The sequence below is a fragment of the Vipera berus genome (assembly GCF_964194415.1).
Source record: "Vipera berus genome assembly, chromosome: 5".
Lineage (NCBI taxonomy): Eukaryota > Metazoa > Chordata > Lepidosauria > Squamata > Viperidae > Vipera > Vipera berus.
Window position 1 is genome coordinate 12,201,314 of NC_138207.1, and position 19,917 is coordinate 12,221,230.

Below are 19,917 nucleotides of genomic sequence, written 5' to 3' on the forward strand. Positions count from 1 at the left end.
GCAGATAATGAACAGATAGTTTGCTTGAATGCCATCCATGCAAAATCAAAGGACCTCCGGTGCCCCTTTACTCACACACAAAAAGACAAATGGCCATCTGGAGGAAAAATTGCAAATAACAGACTGGAAATGTGATCTGCTGAATAATATTCCATAGCTATCCACGCAGTCTATAGAAAGTGTGAATTCTTGTATTTATAATTTCCATTATATTTTCAGCATAAAAGGAAGTGGGGCTGTGGCCCATGTTTTCCAGACTACATTTTGAGTAAAAAAAGTTCCTAGTGTGCATCTAGCATCTTTAAATGGACATCAGCCCTGCTTGATTTGACTTTGTGTAAAGCACTTACCAAATTTATTTGAGTCAACTTAGCCTCCCTTTCATGCATCACACTAATGGTTTGCTTAATCATGCTTTGTAGAATAAACCACAGTGGCTCTGCCCATACGCCAATCTAGATTACTTATGGTTTATAAACTATAATGACTTGCTTCACAAAATACTTGAAGCTGAAATCTAATGAAGTATTTATAATTTAGGGTGATGCATGAGCCCCATCTGGGTTAGCAAAGGGGAACTTTGCTGCAAGTTTAGATAATTGATGATAGAAGACAGTTTTATTTTTTTTGGATTTTTTAAAATGGATAAGCCTATGTTATTAGGATATGTTATATTAGGGCTGGTGTGTGATCTGGGTTTAAAGAGAAAAAGATGCTTTCTCTGGGTACTTCCTTGAATCAAAAGTTATGAGCCCAGAAAAATATGGGTTAATGAGTTCACATGTGGAATATATGCATCCATGCTCTCTCTTTCCTATTCTTTCCTTGTATATTGCTGGAAGATTATAGATATAGATAGCACTTAGACTTATATACTGCTTCATAGTGCTTTACAGCCATCTCTAAGCGGTTTACAGAGTCAGCATATTTGCCCCCAACAATCTGGGTCCTCATTTTACCGACCTTGGAAGGATGAAAGGCTGAGTCAACCTTGAGCTACTCAGAATCAAACTCCTAGTGAGCAGTGAGTTAGCTTGCAGTACTGCATTCTAACCACTGTGCCACCATGGCTCTTGGACATCTATATATATATGTTTTATATGTATATACTGTCTATGTTTTATGGGGCTGCTACAAAGAAGGGGTCAACCTATTCTCCAAAGCACCTGAAGGCAAGACAAGAAGCAATGGATGGAAACTAATCAAGGAGAGAAGCAACCTAGAACTAAAGAGAAATTCCCCAACAGAACAATTAATCAGTGGAACTATCTGCCTCCAGAAGTTGTGAATGCTCCAGCACTGGATGTTTTTAGGAAGAGATTGGACAACCATTTGTCTGAAATGGTATAGGGCAGGGGTAGGCAACCTTGGCTCTTTTATGACTCGTGGACTTCAACTCCCAGAATTCCTGAGCCAGCCAGTCATAAAAGAGCTAAGGTTGCCTACCTCTGGTATATGGTTTCCTGCTTGAGAAGGGGATTGGACTAGAAGACCTCCAAGCTTACTTCCAACTCATTCTGTTATCCAGAATGTGTGTTTCTGCAGTGTTTCTCAATCATGGCAAATTTAAGCTGTATGGACTTCAACCCCCAGAATTCCCCAGCCAGCATGCTGGCTAGGGAATTGTGGGAGTTGAAGTCCACAAAATGTAAAATTGGTAAAGTTGAGAAACATTGCAATAGTTGACTTACAGAGTTGGATTGGGGGACTAAGGAGATCTGGGCCAAGTATTCCTTTAGCCACAATGCTAACAGACCTCACAGGCTTGTTCTTAGGGTAGAGGAAGGGGCATCCCAATGTGCACTGTATGAAATATTAAAAACTGGCCGTTTGTTTTTCCCAAGTCCCTCTCCTTTGCCAAGATCGCATACTTTTTTGTAGCCAAGGAGGAATGAGCACAGGGAAAAGGACACAGATACAACTTTTCCTAGACTGACTTTGAATTTGGAAGCTTAAAAAAAGTGGGGGAGTCAGAATTTTGGAATTGTGCAAGTTCACAATGGTTCTGCTCGTTCAAAGTCTCTTTCTAGTGCAGTCTATTTACATAATTTTAAAGAGAGTGAAATTGCAAAAACACCAACTTCCAGCCTTCAGTTAGCACAAGGAAACCCTTCCTTGAAAAGGAGCCTCACTGCAGCTTTTAATCATCTAGATCACGGGTCGGCAACCCGCGGCTCCGGAGCCGCATGCGGCTCTTCGAACGGGCAGTGGTGCGTGCGCACCTCTCCAAATGGAGAGTGGCACCGCCCGTTCCGAGAGGTGCGCGTGCACGTTTCCGAAGGGCGGAGGTGCGCGCGCACCTCTCCAAGCCGCCGCCGTCCCATCCGGAGACCTGCCGCGTTCGTCAAACATTGATGAACACGGCAGCTGTGCAAACGGGATGGCGGCGGTTTGGAGAGTGCGCGCGCACTCGCCAAACTGCCACCATCCCGTCCGGAGACCTGCCGCATTCGTCAAACATTGACGAACATGGCAGCTGTGCAAACGGGATGGCGGAGGTTTGTAGAGTGCGCGCGCACCTCTCCCAAGCTGCCGCCGTCCGGAGACCTGCCGACGTTTGGGGAGGTTTGGGGAGGTGCGCGCGCACCTCCCCAAACCTCCCCAAACGTCGGCAGGTCTCCGTACCTCCGCGCGAATGGGCAGCGGCCCCGCTTCTTGTGAAAGCTGCCGCGGCCCGTCTGCAAAGCTGCCGCTTTGCAGATGGGCCGTGGCAGCTTTCGCAAGAAGCGGGGCTGCTGCCCGTTCGCGCGGAGACCTGCCGACGTTTGGGGAGGTTTGGGGAGGTGCGCGCGCACCTATGGTCGTTCGGAGAGGTGCGCACGCACCTCTCGGAATGGGTAGCGGCCCCGCTTCTTGCGAAAGCTGCTGCGGCCCGTCTGCAAAGCTGCCGCTTTCGGCAGCTTTGCAGACGGGCCGCGGCAGCTTTCGCAAGAAGCGGGGCCGCTGCCCGTTCAGGCGGAGGTGCGGAGACCTGCCGACGTTTGGGGAGGTTTGGGGAGGCGTGCGCGCACCTACGGTCATTCGGAGAGTTGCCCACGCACCTCTCGGAATGGGTAGCGGTGCTGCTTCTTGCGAAAGCTGCCGCGGCACGTTTGCAGGCTGCCGAAAGCGGCAGCTTTGCAGACGGGCCGTCGCTGTCGTGGTCGCGCAACCGGGAACCGGTTCCATCACACAAAAAAAAGGCAAACGTTTTGCGCATGCGCGTGCATGGACGCACGCACGCGGCTCCCACTTTTTTTTATGTGTGATGGAACCGGTTCCCAGTGGCTCTTTTCCTTTTTCTGGTTGCCGAACCCTGATCTAGATTATTCTTAGATTTGGGAAGACTAAAGGAGTGAAAAGCAATATATGGATTGTGCTCAGACAAAACTCATCAAGCTGTGAAAAAGCTTCATATAGCAAAGGGAAAAAGGCTTACTTTATACTAAACCTGATAAATTCAGTCTGTTAGGACTCTTAGGAGGACAAATGTTACAGTAGAGAGAGTAATTAGTTGAATACACAGTGTATGTGCAATTAATTGCTGAACTAATCTATTTTTAGGTTCACACAGTAAAGTAAACCATCATCTGACTTAATGACATTCACACAACACACTAAGACATCATCGTCCCAAACTAACCAAGATGAAAACTAACCAAGCTTAGTGTGCTGGGCAAATACAGTCACTCATTCCCTAATGGGCCTAGTCAAACTTATATGAACCTAACCAGTCCCAGCAATTAAATAAATGCAGAATATAGATGTATCAATAGAAGAAAGTATTTGTAGTTCAGGGTTGAATTGTACAGTCCTTGGTGCTCTCTGAGCTTGGTTATTTTCTTGCGGACATTTCATTACCTGACTAGGTAACATCATGATGAAATGTCTGCAAGAAAACAACCAAGCTCAGAGAGCACCAAGGACTCCACAAATATAGATATTTAATGCTACCCTTTGGGGAGCCACCAAATCACAGCAAAGAAATACAGAAAGCTCTAACTCTGGTGCCATTCAGTGGTTGTTTGGATTTTTGCAGTCCAGATATTGTATGCCTATGTACTTAAGGCCACTATAGGCCTCTTTCAGATGTTTTGTCTGTCTTTCATGGTGTATACAGCCATGAGGACTAGAAACTTCAATCGGAAATTTAAAAAACACAGCTACGGATTAAATTGCATATAGGACAATCTGATTCCATGTATCTGGACAGCCATGACTCAAAAAGTGGAGCACCCCGAATCTCATCCCTCCCGTCCCCGAATCAGTGCATTTCTTTTGACAACTGACGATGTTCTTACCTCAGAATTAATCTTGATGGTCTCTTCGGTGTGGTAAAGTAAGTACTTTTGCCCTGAAGAGGAAACATTGACATAGACCTGTAAGCAGGGGTACTGAGAGTTTTTCGAGCACTCCGGACCACAGCTGAATGAGCAGTTAAAGGTTTCCGTGATGGAGATATTGAGGAGTGTGCACTGGGTCTCTTCTGTCCAAACACTGGCAAAGAAAGAGGGATGAGCAACAGTGATACAGCTGGGTCATTTTAGACCCTGGATGCACAGTGATAGTTTGAAAGCCTTGCATATTTTAGATGTCCAGGCATATTCCTTGAACCTCAAAATGTTCTTCTGCAATCATTGTAGGTGTCACACATATGGAAACTTGACAAGTTACAGGGAGAAAACAAATGGTTGGCCAAATCAGATAAAAGGACAAATATGCCCAGGGGGTGCAATTTTCAACTGTGAAGTCATCTGAATCTTATCACCAACACCATGACAAGAATAGCATGGAATTTTCTGCAGCTGACCTGATGCAAAGCAAATTTAATTGGGAATAAATGTTATTTGCTCATTGGAAAACAGAACAGGCCTTGAAAATAATGAATGTTACCAAGCCTTTAATAAGGTGAGAAAAACTACACATTTCTTGGCTAACTATACTTTGACTAGAAAAAATAGAGTTTGTTTTAATAGTAAAACAGAATCTTTGTAGTGGCAACAAGCATAAATCTAGGTATGGGCATTGTAATATTTATGACAAGACTCAGGTACTAGGTCAAATGTTTTCCACATGGAGTATTCATATATGATCTCCCAGTGATGGAATAATCCTAGAGTTCAGCTAAAAACATTAAAATTATAAAAATGACAATTTCATGAGATGCTACTGTACCTCTTCAGAATGGCCTGTTCTCAGCAAGAAGCCCACCTGATAAATTTATGGCAAATTGGACCACTCCAAATAATGTCATTTATCACAGCCCTTGAACACACTTCACAAAAATGACTGCTAAATACAATGATATTTGTATTAACTATAAATACCACTGTATCTAGCATTAGTTTTGTGTGTGAATGTGGAAAAGAACCACCTGTCTCCTATATGCTACGGTGCATACAATGTCCTTCAACATGTACAGTATGAAGACCACATGTTGGCGAGGGACAATGATATTGACATGGCCAGGTCCTGGACGAAACGTCATTTAGTTTTAATCCTACCTATCTTACATACTTTTAAACATGCTATGTTTTTATGACCTATTTTATACCTATTTTACTTCCTCATTGTTGACTGTTATTTGTCTAGAGCAGGTGTAGACAACCTTGGCTCTTTTATGATTCGTGGACTTCAACTCCCAGAATTCCTGAACCAGCTGGCTCAGGAATTCTGGGAGTTGAAGTCCACGAGTCATAAAAGAGCCAAGGCTGCCTACCCCTGGAGAGTTTGTGATGCTTCTGACATGAATAAAAAAAAAATTGTACTAAGATCTATATATTTGTATTACACATTCTGGTGAGAGAGAAGTTCCCTGAGCATGGGCTCCATTATGAGTCTGAAAGCTCAGAAGACGAAATTTCTGTTCCTGGAGACCGACCCAGATTGGATCCTGCAACGTTTTTCTGGGACATGTATATTTACCTTCATTCGATTTGCATTAACTTGGACATTGCTTCTTGGTCCTTCATTCTTAATAGACTGAGATAACTTCCAGCATTTTCTTACAGTGGAGTATTGCCTAGTGTAATATTAGGTTATTACAGTGTTTTGATGCAGAGCATAGAATGTAGACTATTATTTGGTTGCAACGTGAGTGGAGTCTCAGGAAGAGTCAACTGATCATAACTTTAATTGGCAGGGATGAATAATTAAAGATGCCTGAGAATAGGGTGATTTTGAAATGTAAATGCAGGGGGGGGCATTAACTGGCTTTTGAATTGGATTTTATCTGCAAATGATGAGCAAGATGAGGTAAAGCCTCACAGTGATTACTGCAGAGGTTATTGAGGATGTGTTTCTCAAATCAGGGAGCAGGAGGGTGAAGGATAGAAGCTCATGCCTTCATTTTTAGATGTGGAATGGTGATTTGCAACACAGGGCTGTTATTACCTGTGTTTCCAGCTAATATGTTATCTCAGGATTTTTTCCGTGGGTGTTTAAAAATCAGAGCAGGTCACCAAATGATGCCGAGGGGAATGTGACCCTGGCAGAAGAAATAGTCAAATCATGGAAGGGAAGCTGCAGCCCACACTCATGTAATGAAGCTATAATGAACCTTGTTTGTATGAGCAGGCCTCCAACCTGGTCAGAAAAAAGTAACAGTTATTAAGCATCTCTGGAGATTCTCAGTCATACAAGTCATGGTTGTCCCAAAAGTGCTTTTTCAAAAGGCAACTGGACTGGATGAGAAGTGAAATGTCCTCAAGGAAAAACAAAATCCAATTGCCTTTTTGAAAAACACTTTTGGGGTGACAATTATTAACAGAATAACAGAATTGGAAGGGCCCTTGGAGGTTTTCTAGTCCAACCCTCTGCCCATGTAGAAGATCATATATCATTCTGGACAAATTGCTGTCCAATCTCTCCAGTGTTGGAGCACCCACAACTTCTGAAGGCAAGGTGTTCCACTGACTAATTGTTCTCACTGTCAGGAAATTTCTCCTTGGTTCTAGGTTGCTTCTGTCTTTGATAAGTTTCCATCTGCTACTTCTTGTCTTGCCTTCTGGTGCTTTGGAGAATAGGTTGACCCCCTCTTCTTTGGAAGATGCTATCATGTAACCCCTATCTTTCTCTTTGTTAGACTAGACCAGGGGTCTTCAAACTCGGCCCTTTTATGACTCATGGACTTCAACTCCCAGAATTTCTCAGCCAGCATGCCTGGCTGAGAAATTCTGGGAGTTGAAGTCCATGAGTCATAAAAGGACCGAGTTTGAAGACCCATGGACTAGACATATCCAGTACCTGCATCCATTCCTCATAGCCTCCTGCTGCCTAATCATCTTTATTTCTTTTCTCTGCACCCTTTCTAAAATCTCAGCATCTTTTTTGTATTATGGTGATCAGAACTGTATGCAGTATTCTAAGTGTGGTTTTACCAGTGCAGTATATACTATAGAGGTACTAATACTTCATGTGATCTTGGTACTATTCCTCTCTTAATGCAGCCTAGAACTGCATTGGCTTTTTTTGGCAGCAGCAGCACATTGATGGCTCATTAAAGTTGTTCTCTAGGATGCCTCCATCCCTCTCACAGTTACTCATGTTAAGCCAGTATTCCATGCCTGTATGTTGGGTATTTCTTGCTTAAGTGTAAAATCTCACTTAATGGATGTAGTTCCATTGAGGCCTACACGTTAAGTACAGTTGGTCAGCCAGTTATGAATCCGTCTGGTGGTGATGCTATCTATCCCACATTTTTCTATCTTACCAAGAAGTAGGTTGTGGTTTACTTTGTTCATTGGCTTACCGAAGTCCAAATATGTCCACAGCATTTCACTGGTCCGCTAATTTAGTTACTTTGTCAAAGAATGCAATAAAATTTGTTTGGCACGATCTGTTTTTGAGTAAGCTATGTTTGCTTCTAGTAACAGCTTTGCTTGCTTCTAGGTATTCACAGACCCATTGCTTGATTATCTTTTCCAGGATCTTCCCAGGTATTCATATCAACCTGACTGGTCTGTAGTTTCTTGGGATCATTTTCCTCCCTTTTTTGAAGATGGGAACTACATCAGTTGTTTTCCAGTCCTCTGGTACTTCCCTGATGCTCCAGGATCTTTGAAAGATATGGTTCAGTGATTCCAAGATCACATCTGTCAGCTCCTTCAGAACTCTGGGAGGTAAGTGGGATGTAGTGGGATATGACATATTATATATCTGGTGTAGGAGAAGGACAGGCAGAGTCCTGGGATGGACTCAAGAGAATAATCAGCCTGGAGCTGTTACGTTCCCACAAGTGGCCTACGTCAAAACCCTCTTGAATTCCATTGACTCTTATCCAGCGCCAATTTAGTGCTGACTATTAATTAACCAGATTCTTGTATATAGGCATGAACTGAATCAGCTTAACTGAAATTTAACGTGTGTTCCTAATTCTTCACACCTAACATTAGGTGACTCAATAAATGTCAAATGTAGCTTTACTCCTCAAGCTTAGATGGATTGGATTTATCTATCATGCCAGATTTGTTTGAGATGAGGTAGGCTATTTTGTATTTCAATGTATTGTTGAGGTATAAGTCTCACTCCTTTTAATAGGGCCTTTTCCCAGGTAACAGGGCATAGACAACTTGTCAGGAATCAAATCCTTTGAACTGAATGGGATTTACATCTGAGTTACATTGCTTAGAATTCATTAACTGTAGAGAGTTGGACCATAAAGAAGGCTGAGCACCAAAGAATTGATGCTTTCAAATTGTGATGTTGGACAAGACTGTTAAGAGTCTCTTGGCAATCAAAGGAGATCAAATCAGTCAATCCTAAAGGAAATCAACCCTGGCTGTTCTTTGGAAGGACAAATACTGAAGCTCAGCTACGTTGGCCACCAAATGAGAAGAGATGACTCATTGGAAAAGACTCTGATGTTGGGACAGATGGGAGGAAAATTGAGAAGGGGACAACAGAGGATGAGATGGTTAGATAATATCATAGATACAATGAACATGAATTTGGGCAAACTCTGGGAGACGGTGGAGGACACGGGGGCCTGGCATGATGTGTCCCTGGGATTGCAGAGAGTTGGACATGACTTGGTGACTGGACAACAACAACAATAATACAAGACTTTTTGGGAGCATCTTCCTGGTCCCCATATGTGTGTTCCCCTCCCATTCAAAGTATGATGCAGTATTTGAAATGACAAGATTAATTCTGTTTATTCACGGTAGCGAAGTTATCCAGTTAAAACCATAGGATCAAGGACCCCATGATTACCTAACTGACTTTGCCGGAAGGAGATCACTAGAAAATCCCAGGGCTGTGGAGCAGAGTGAGAAGTTAGAGAAACACCTTGGAAAAAGGCGATGCAAATCTACTTTCATATTCTTGCCACCAAAGCTATATGGATGTCTCTGCGCCATAGCCAACATTCAAACTCAATGGGCAGAAACTTTACTGTGGGTTTTCCTATGCACTTCATTTACTGAGCCATTAGTCCTGTTGTTTGATTTGCAAATGTAATCAACACATGGCCCATTAAGTCACTGCCTTGTTTCAGTCTGCCTAGTTGGAGAATGTGACAGTTGAATCAATGTTCCTTCTCTTCCCCAAGAATGTTTTCATATTAACTCAGCTAAAGCTCTGGATAGGCAGAGTGAACTATTTCTCTTCTTTCCAAATAACATGAATGTACAATTTGAAAACCACTGGCCAAAGGGGAATCCCCTTTTCTCCTTGCTGTAGAGTTCAGCTAGTCCTCGACTTATCACCATTCATTCAGTGACCATTTGAACTTACAACTGAATAAAGTGACTTATGACCAGTTTTTGCACTTACAACCGTTGCAGCATCCCCATGGTCACGTGCTCAAAATTCGTATGCTTGGCAACTGGTTCATATTTATGACAGTTGTAGTATCCTGGGATCATGCGATCCCCTTTTGCAACCTTCTGACAAGCAAAGCTAGTGGGAAAGCCAGATTCGTTTAACAACCATGTTACTAACTTAACAACTGCAGTGGTTCATTGAACAACTGTGGCAAGACAAGTCATAAGATGGGGCAAAACTCATTTAACAATTGTCTTGCTTAGCAACAGAAATTTTTGGCTCCTTTGTGCTCGTAGGTTGAGCACAACTGTAGACCTTCCATTAAGGACACCACAGAAACACAATGTGTGGGTCCTGGCAGGACCATTTTGGGTAAACATTGTACTTTGGAAGGGATATAGACTACTCCCATAGCTGGCAATTTTTTCCTCCATGTCAAACTAAATGAAATTAATTATTCCAGGAATTTAGCAACAAAAATAATAACGGGTTGTTTCATCTCACACCATCTCACACATTTGTTATCATCCGTATAATAACTAGGCTATGGAATTGGAGTGATGACAACTCTGTAATTATCTCTGTTTTCAATTTCTTCTGACATGCTCACTTTGAGATGAAATGACTTTTAGTTCAGGAGAGCTCTTGCTGGAGCAAATATTTTTATTTTTAAGGTGCCCCAAATTTTCTACTGTTTTTCTTGCCCTTTGGAAGACCATATTTGGCATTCTGATTGGTCAACACTCTCTGCTTTTGTTGAATTGGGCAATAAGAGAACAGCAACCAAGCTTTTCAAGAAGAACAAATATTAATACTGGTTCCAGTTAGTCTTTTTGGACCTCGTAGCTCTACTACGTGTCTTGTTGTTATGGCCGATGAATTGAGTTTTATTTTTAAAAAGTCTTATGCAGTAGTAAACTTTATTATCAGCCACTATAATAAGACAATTAAAAACCTGAAGGTTTTCAGATTGAGCTTGACTCCTGATCTTATAGGGATAAAGGTAAAGGTTCCCCCTCACATGTGTGCTAGTCGTTTCCAACTCTAGGGGCCGGTGCTCATCTCCGTTTCAAAGCTGAAGAGCCAGCGCTTCTCCAAGGATGTCTCCGTGGTCATGTGGCCAGCATGAGTAGATGCCAAAGGCGCACGGAATGCTGTTACCTTCCCACCGTAGTGGTCCCTATTTTTCTACTTGCATTTTTACGTGCTTTCGAACTGCTAGGTTGGCAGAAGCTGGGACGAGTAACAGGCGCTCACTCTGTTACACGGCACTCGGGATTCGACCCGTCAAACTGCCAACCATCTGATCGACAAGCTCAGCATCCTAACCCACTGAGCCACCGCGTCCCTTATAGGGATACATTCATGCAATTTTCTTGACAGTGATATTCATACATACATACATACATACATACATTCAATTTCTACAGCTGTCATTTAAGAATTGTGGCAAGAAGGTTGTAAAATGGGGCAAAACTCACTCAAGAAACACCTCACTTAGTAACATAAATGTTGGGCTCAATTGTGGTCATAAGTTGAGGACCACCTGTACAAAGTGTCCGTTAACATTTTATATAGAGATGAAACATTTCCTGCTTTGCCTGTGAACTCTGCCATTCATCCACACCACGTCCTTTGGCGAAAGGAGGATTTTCAAATGGGGAGCGGTACAAAGAAAGAGAAATCAAAGAGCATGAAAATAGTATCTGGTATCAAAAGTTATGATCTGCTTTGTTTTTTTAAATAATAATCATCAGAGAATATCGTCAAAGAGAACCAGACTTTGGGATCGCTTTCATAGGCATTTCCCTTGGATCAATAGATTTTACTATCTCATGTAATTCATTTTATGAGCACTTCTCAAAGCAATCAGGAAAATAAAAGAAACAAAAGAAGGGGCCGACATTTCCTCAGAGGTTTGCAATAAGATGAGTGAGCTCATAGAGAACGAAGCTTGTATGAAAATCATTTCGGAGATTAAGGAAGCTCAGTATTTTTCCATTACTGTTGATTTTTACATCTGATTTTTCTTGCGTAAGATTTATGGCACATCCTTTTTAAATTGGGCCTCAGTAACAAAATGAAAGCGCAGGCAGTGTGGTCGGAGCCATACTAAAACAGGATGGGAGGTGGAACACTTGACTCTATGATAGAATATTTTTGTTTTTAATGTTTCTTTCTCTAACAGCTCTGTCTCTTTGTTAACCATAAATTTAAATTACAAGTATATTTTTTATTATTATTTATTGTTAATACTTCATTAATGTACCTATAAAATTATGTTTAAAATTTTCATTGCCTATTTCCACTGAGCTGGAACGAAATACATGTTTTCCATAGAAACATCGCTTTGAATAGTGCAAATTTGAATAATGTGACCATTTTAGTGTGATTAATTAAATTTAATTAATTTCTGGGGCTTTCTTAGTGAGGAAAACTGGTGTGAAATTGCAATCAGCATTCTTCCAAAGAAAAATTGCAAGGAATTTCACCAGCTAGTATTAGGCACTGTTTGTGCTTTTTTTTAACAGAATGATTGCCTTTTTAAAATAAAGTTGTTAGGAGATGAGCAGGCAGAGCTGGGGGGGTGGGGGGTGGAGTTAAGCATGTCATCAGTTTAGAATTATTATGTTGCCACAAGCGGTCCAAGTCTAATGTGAATTCTCTTGACCCGAATCTGGTGGCAATTTAGTGTTGAACTTTAGTTGACAGGATGAATGTTCGGCACAAAGAATCGGGACCATCTGTCAGATTGCAGCATAGAAGATTTATTCAAGACTGTACACAAGAATCTAGTTAACTAAAATTCAACAAATAAATTGGCACCAGATAAGGGTCAATGGAATTCAGGAGGGGTTTGACTGGGAGCGCTTATGGCAACATAATTATTCTAAGCTGCTGATGCGCTTAACTCAGCCCTTCAGCTTTACCTGCTCTTGTCCTACATCTATCCATAAATGGAACTTTGAAAGGATGTTGAAGAGTGGTCCAAAACAGCCATTAAAAAACCCCCACTACAGGTAACCTTTGACTTAACAACCATTCATTTAGTGACCTTTCAAAGTTACAACAGCACTTAAAAAAAGGTGACTTATGATGACCGTTTTTCATACTTCTGACCATTGCAGCATCCCCATGTGATCAAAATCTGGATGCTTGGCAACTGGCTCATATTTATAATGGTTGCAGTATCCCAAGGTCATGTGACTTTCTGACAAGCAAATTCAATGGGGGAAGCCAGATTCACTTAACAACTGTGTTATTAACTTAACAATTGCAGTGATTCACTTAACAGCTGTGGCAAGGTAAAACTCACTTAACAAATGTCTTGCTTAGCAATGGAAAGTTGTGGTTGTAAGTCAAGGACTACCTGTATCAATTTTCCCCTAACCCCCCCCTATCAAAACCAATACAGTCCTGTTGTGTTTTATATTTTGATATGGATTATGAGTCATTTCAAAGAAAAGGAGATGGTGAAGTCACAGGCGAACTCTGGTAAAAAATCTGAAGACGTTTGAAATGGTTCTTGTGGTGAGATTCGGATCTATATATTTACAAATTAGATCCTGTTAATAAAATTCTGCAAAAAACCAAGCCTTGTTTTGTGAGGCAAGGAATCACCTTCTTCCATTATCACTTTTGCTTGTGAGATGCATACTGTAACTGCTTCAAAAAAATGTGTGAGGAAGAAGCAAAAAAAAAAAAGTCCTCACATGAAAAAAATATCACATAGTCGCCCAAGAGATCAACGCCACCAAGGCATAAATCAATTTTCTCAGATGGAAATAAAAATGAGCGCAGGCTAAAATGAAAGAGACAAGTTCAGGGTGGAAGCATATGATATTATATCAAGATGATTTCAAATTGAATTGGAGTAGTGTTCCTCTGCTTATATAAAATTGTAAACTTATTTGGTTTCTTGTCAGGACTTGACTGGGGCTTTGAGTCAGGGAACTTTAGTAAGGATGCTTTTGTGTGGAAATGGCTTTTTCCTTAGAATGTAAATATTTCATGAACTTCATAGATAACCGAGGTGAAGGAGATGGCGCTAAGATAATGCATAGCATTTGAGGGCAATTTACAACATTTTGATGACAAAGAATCGACTGAGGTTTTTTTTTCCCAGAGGCTGCTCTGTTTTTCTATCTGTGTAACTCCGCCTATTTCTAACTGTGAAGGAGAACGAGTGATCTATTTTTGATTACAAATACATCCACCACCCTGCACTGGCCATCAGTAATAGCTTCTCTTCATAGAACAGTGAAGAATTTCTTCCAAGAAAATTATCCTTTGATAGTCTCATATTGAATTTGTTGCTAAGACAAGCAGATGAAGGACAAATCATGTGAAATAACCAGAATGAAGCAAAATTGGGACAATACCAGGACCTACATTAAAAATAAATAAATCACAGGACAATATGCAAACTTCCCAGTTCTGTACAGGTAGTCCTTGAGTTACGACTACAGTTGAGACCAAATTTTATGTTGCTAAGTGAAACATTTATAAAATGAGTTTTGTCCCATTTTGCGACCTTTCTTGCCACAGTTGTTAAGTGAATCACTGCAGTTGTTAAGTTAGTAACACGGTTGTTAAGTGAATCTGGCTGCCCCATTGACTCTGCTTGTCAGAAAGTCACAAGAGGAGATCATATGACTCCGGGTCATTGCAACCGTCACAAATATAGAGCAGTTGCCAAGTGTCTGAATTTTAATCATGTGACCATGGGGATTGTAAGTGTGAAAAACAGTCATAAGTCACTTTTTTCACTGCCGTTGTAACTTTGAACGGTCACTAAATGAACTATTGTAAGTCGAGGACTAGCAGTAATTCTTTAAGCAATACAGAAAAAAAAGAGAGGTAGAAGGTTCCAGAATTTAGTCCCCTGGAGAACTTTCTATTTTTATCTAATATGTTGATTAGCCAGCAAAGAATGCACTGTCATTATGTCTAAGCTTTCTTTAAATCAATTTATGAAACATGAAAAACGTGGCTATTTTTAGAACTCCTACACCTTCCAGTTTTAAGGTTAGCAGTTTCAACATTGTGCTCAGTTCATTCCGATGAAAATATGGATGGTTTTTAAGATGAGCATATACTGTATATCCTTAGCATTGTTTTTCAAATAGAAAGAAATATATAGTGCCTGAAGAGGCAATGAGAAAAATGAAGTAGGGAGCAGATACACATATTGCCTCTCAGAGTTTTAAAAAGGTCTCAAGTCAACAGGACATGTAGACAGTGCAGATAAGCTCTCTTGTTGTGACCCTGTTGTGTTATGTGATTAGTACATTAAGAAAAACACAGCTACAATTTGTTGTGAGACTTTGACTAAGTTTGGTAAAGGTTGAGGGAACCACAGGAAGGGGAAGATGATGGAAAAGGTGACAGATCGTTAATGTCCTTGGAAATATTAGAGGTTATCATTGAAGAGAAGTCAAGCATATGTCTTTACAGTTATCAGAAGTTGAATGTTTTATTTTATTTTATTTTTTTATTTTAATTCCATTTATATCCCGCCCTTCTCTGAAGACTCAGGGCGGCTTACAAGCTTAGCAGTAGCCTTCATTCTATGTATATGCCTGCTTATTAGGGCTTTCACACACACACCCCAAGCGGCATTATTACAAAATCAGCTTAATTGCCCCCAACAATCTGGGTCCTCATTTTACCTACCTGGGAAGGATGGAAGGCTGAGTCAACCTTGAGCCTGGTGGGATGCGAACCTGCACTAATTGCAGGCAGCTGGTGTTACTTAAGGAGGCATTAGCCCACTGCTCCACCAAGGCTCTGTGACCTAAGAAACTTAGAAGACCACATTTAGACATAAAGTTTGCCCTAATGCATTCTGAACCATGACTGGAGCTTATAGACGCTTTTGACAAGTATGTCACTATGCCAATCTAAAAGTTGGAATTAGTGGTACAACAAGTGTTTGATAAGTCTCAGTTAGTTCTGATTAATTTTTGCTTTGTTAGAGCTATGCAAAAAATACTTGAGACTGTGAGATCTTATCTGCATTGCCTATTTGTCCCATCATCTGGATGGACCAGAAACTCTTTATTCACCTCCTCTCATTGCAATTGAGATCTTTGGATACATTTTTCTCCTGTGTTTTTATGTACTCTTTCCTTTCCGATTGATGTGCTGTACTTTGTGAAAGTCTAGTCACACAGTTGTGGCTACTTCACAAAAGAATACTCCCTCAACCATGTGAGTGGTTACCCTGGAGAAGAAGCAACGGATGGAAACTAATCAAGGAAAGAAGCAACCTAGAACTAAGCAGAAACTTCCTGACAGCTAGAACAATTAATCAGTGGAACAAATTGCCTCCAGAAGTTGTGAATGTTCCAACACTGGAAGTTTTTAAAGACAGAAATGGTAAGGTTTTCTGCCTGGACAGGGGGTTGGCCTAGAAGACTTCCAAGGTCCCTTCCAACTCTGTTATTGTGTTATTTTACTAGCAATGTTACAATAACATAATGGTTATAACATTTGCTTTGTACATATTTAGAAGGTTGCTGGTTTGAAGCTTAGGGGAAACTTAAAAAAAGATTTTTTTCCCCTGTTCTATATACTTTTCTCTGGGCTTTAAGGACATTCTTTTAAGGCTATTCTGAAAGCAGACAAATAAAAAAATGGAGAACCATGTAGCATCTACAGCATTTTCAAGAAGTAGAATGATGACTGCCTGAAGACGGCTGTAAAAATCAATTCCAATTCTTGACCTTTCATACACATTGAAAAAAAAATATATGAAAGCAACTTGTGAATGAGTGGGCAGCCCTAGAGAAGAAATGGACAAACAAGTAAGCAAATGAAGAAAGAAATATATCTAATGTGAATCATGTAAATACACAGATATTAATACTGGAAGGTATTAGGATTTGAATAATGAAAGCAAATTGAATAATTAAATGAACAGATGTTTCTTGCACCTTCCTTTCCCATTTGTTAGTTCACCCTTTCCCAATTTCTGCAGCTCTCCAGAAATATTGGCAATACAGTTCCTAGAAATTTATATCAGCATGGTCACATTGGTGGAGAATAATAGGGTCCATCATCCTAACACATTGCACAGGCATCAGGCTATGGAAGGCTGATGTAGTCTAAGGCCAAACTTCACATTTGCCTCTTGTATGTCTGGAAAGATTCTGGAAAGAGTGCAGAGAAGAGCAACAAAAATGATTAGGGGACTGGAGGGTAAAACATACAAAGAATGATTACAGGAATTGGGTATGTCTAGTCTAATGAAAAGAAGGACTAGGGGGTGATGTGATAGCGCTATTCCAATATTTGAGGGGCTCCTACAAAGACGAGGGGATCAAACTAGAGAAGCAACCTAGAACTAAGGAGAAATTTCCTAATAGTGAGACCAATCAACCAATCGAACAGCTTGCCTTCAGAAGTTATGGGTGCTCCATTACTGGAGGCTTTCAAAAAAGAGAGTGGACAACCATTTGTCTGAACAATCTCCTGCTGGAGCAGAGGGTTGGACTAGAAGACCTCCAAGCTCATTATTCTACAGTATGTTTTATGTTCTATATTTTAGATCTTAGAATGCTATCAGAAGAAACACAAAGAATTTACCTTTGCATGTATGATCTCAGCAGGGTGATGCCCAGGAGGAAGTACATCATAATGGAGCACACCATCATGGCCAGTCCCAGGAATATGGCCCGGTCCTCTCCTGCTTTGAGAGCGGTGACTGTTTTCCTTTTGTCCAGTAGATCATGATCCCTGATTTTTTGGTAAATATTTCTGAGGTTGAAAACAATACATTCTTATGTGGAGTTCACACTTTAATCAATAAACCCTCTAAAAGGACTGTTTGCTCCGTTTCCAGGGCCTGCCTCAGGGGACATCACAGCTTTAAGATTACCGCATTGGATGTTTTCTAAAGATTTTCGCTAGGACCTGGTAGGGGAAAAAAATAATCACCGGCATCCAAAACACACGAAAGGCTTTCATTGGCGGAATGATTTCAAAGCGCCTCTTTCCCCTTCTTGCCTCTGTTTTTCAAGTTCTAGCAAGGAGCTTTTTGCAAGAGATGAAATGAATCTTAAATCATTCACACCAGAGGAATTTTTTGGAATCCCCAGAAAAATGTGTGATGTGACTGAAGAAAGAATAGTCAAAGATGTGTCATTCCCTGCTTTACTTCCTGGTGGCATTTCAACAATTTAGAGTTCTTAGGGCTTGCCCTTCAAGATATTCTGGACACTTAATTGACCCAGAGAGGAGGACAATAGGCTGATTTAGGCATAGAGGTTAATATTTCCTGTGAAAAATGTGATCTGTTATTCTACCAACTTCTAAAATTCTACATTTGAGTTCTAAAACGATTACTGTTTTACAGGTAGCCCTTGACTTACGACCTGTTGAGATGCTTGGTGGGGGATGAGGAGGAGGGTGTGGGGACCCAAGGGGTAGGAAGCAGGCCCAAGGGCTTGTGGGACCCTGAGGCAAGGGAAGTGGAGCATGAGGTGTCTCAGGGAGTAGGGAAGACCTTGGGAGGCCCAGGGCAGGCAGAGCTGGGCCTGTGCTAGGCCTCCCAGGGCATCCCCCAACCCTGAGGTACCCCATCCTCTGCTTAATGTGATTTTTAAACAACTGCATCAGAGACAACAGGGTTGGAGATTGTTAAGCGAGGTAATCATGTGGTCTCCTCGCTTAATGACTGTCATGCCTTGTGACTGAAATAGGCAGAGTCCATTACAACCATGTATCAAGGGCGATCTGAATAGACTTTATATTTTATAATATTATGGCATTTTGTAGGGAAAAGAATTCAGACCCGGGTCGATAGAGATGCTCTGAACCAGCCAGGCAGCCTCGTCTCTCCAAAAAAGCCCTGAGCAACTGCCCGCTGAACTTTTATTCACCTCCTTTTTCTGAATACCAAAAACAACATTACATAAACCCCATCAATCTCAAAAAATAGGATACATAGTGATAATTGGATACGTAGTGAGAACTACTCAGGTGCCTATGAGATCATTACAAAAACAAGATACTAAAAGATATATGTGAAAGCTCTATCATAGCATTTCCCAAACCTCCCACATGCCATCCTGTGCGAACCAGGAGAGTGTGCTCATCACTGTAATTCATGTAGAGGCCGATAAGAAACATTTGGGAAAGCTGAAGGTTGGGAGGCCAAAAAACTGGCCATTCCCACACATTTATTATAGCATTTTTAACAGTATATAGTATTTTGTAGTCTGTCCATCTGCATTAAGGTCTTTAATTTAGTACAAACATCTTTTTTTTGTTCTCCTTTTCAGAGATATTTCCTCACGCTGGTGGCCATCCCTAGTGTGATCACTTGATCAACATCTTTGGTGCCAACTTATTTCTAGCTTATTTCATGGTGTTCTGGGTTTGTGTTAACCTAAAAATGATGGTCTATCTATTATCTATGTATTTAAGGAGTTCTTGGTGCTTTCTGATCTTGGTTGTTTACTTGCAGACATTTCATTATCCAACTAGGTAATATCATCAATGCAGGTGAGTATGGGGTTTGCTGCCTGTTTATATGCAGTAGCTATTCTGCCAGTTTCAGTTAGGCAGTGGTTTTTCCCCCCTTGGTAATATCTTGATCAGAGTTGAAGTAGCCAAAGGACCGCTCGGGACGACAGGCTAGTTAACAACAAGTTTATTTAGAGCAAGACAACATTGAATGACTTGTTCGGCTTTTATAGCCGGCAGCTGGTCGCGAGGACCAATCAGAAGTGTTTGTTTTGGCGCCGTGTCAGACGGGGACCAATCAGCGTCGTCTTCTTCTGACAGCTCCGGCTTTCGCGTGGTGTGGTGTTTTGACAGCCGCGAGCTGTCAGTGGTTGCGCCTGCGCTGTGCGGTGGACGCTTTGACAGCTCAGGCTTCTTCACGGTCCGGAGTTTGACAGCCGCGAGCTGTCAGTGGAGGCGCCTGCGCAGTGCGGGGAACTTTGACAGCTGTCAAAGTTCCCGCGTGTATTCCTGTCAAGCGGCTTTACTTATATACTTTGACGATGCCCTAATATTTGTACTTGTTAACATATATACACTTCCATTGAAAGAATGTTTACATATACAATACACCCCTTACCCCTCCCCTGGTGCGTTTCTTTCCTCTTGGATGTTTGAACCTGCCCACTGATAGTCTTTTAGATAGGTGGGTGGTTTCCGATT

At 41.3% G+C, this 19,917-nt stretch overlaps 1 protein-coding gene across 1 annotated transcript in view; it reads right to left on the reverse strand.

The window, feature by feature from the left end:
- KCNMB2 (potassium calcium-activated channel subfamily M regulatory beta subunit 2) overlaps positions 1-19,917 on the reverse strand; it is a 40,611-nt gene that overhangs the window by 8,036 nt on the left and 12,658 nt on the right. Inside the window, exons 2-3 of the mRNA XM_081329998.1 lie at positions 17,335-17,505; positions 4,281-4,476 (exon numbers count right to left, since the gene is read on the reverse strand). Of these exons, the coding sequence (XP_081186124.1) occupies positions 4,281-4,476; positions 17,335-17,505 (367 nt within the window). The remainder of the gene's footprint in view (positions 1-4,280; positions 4,477-17,334; positions 17,506-19,917) is intronic.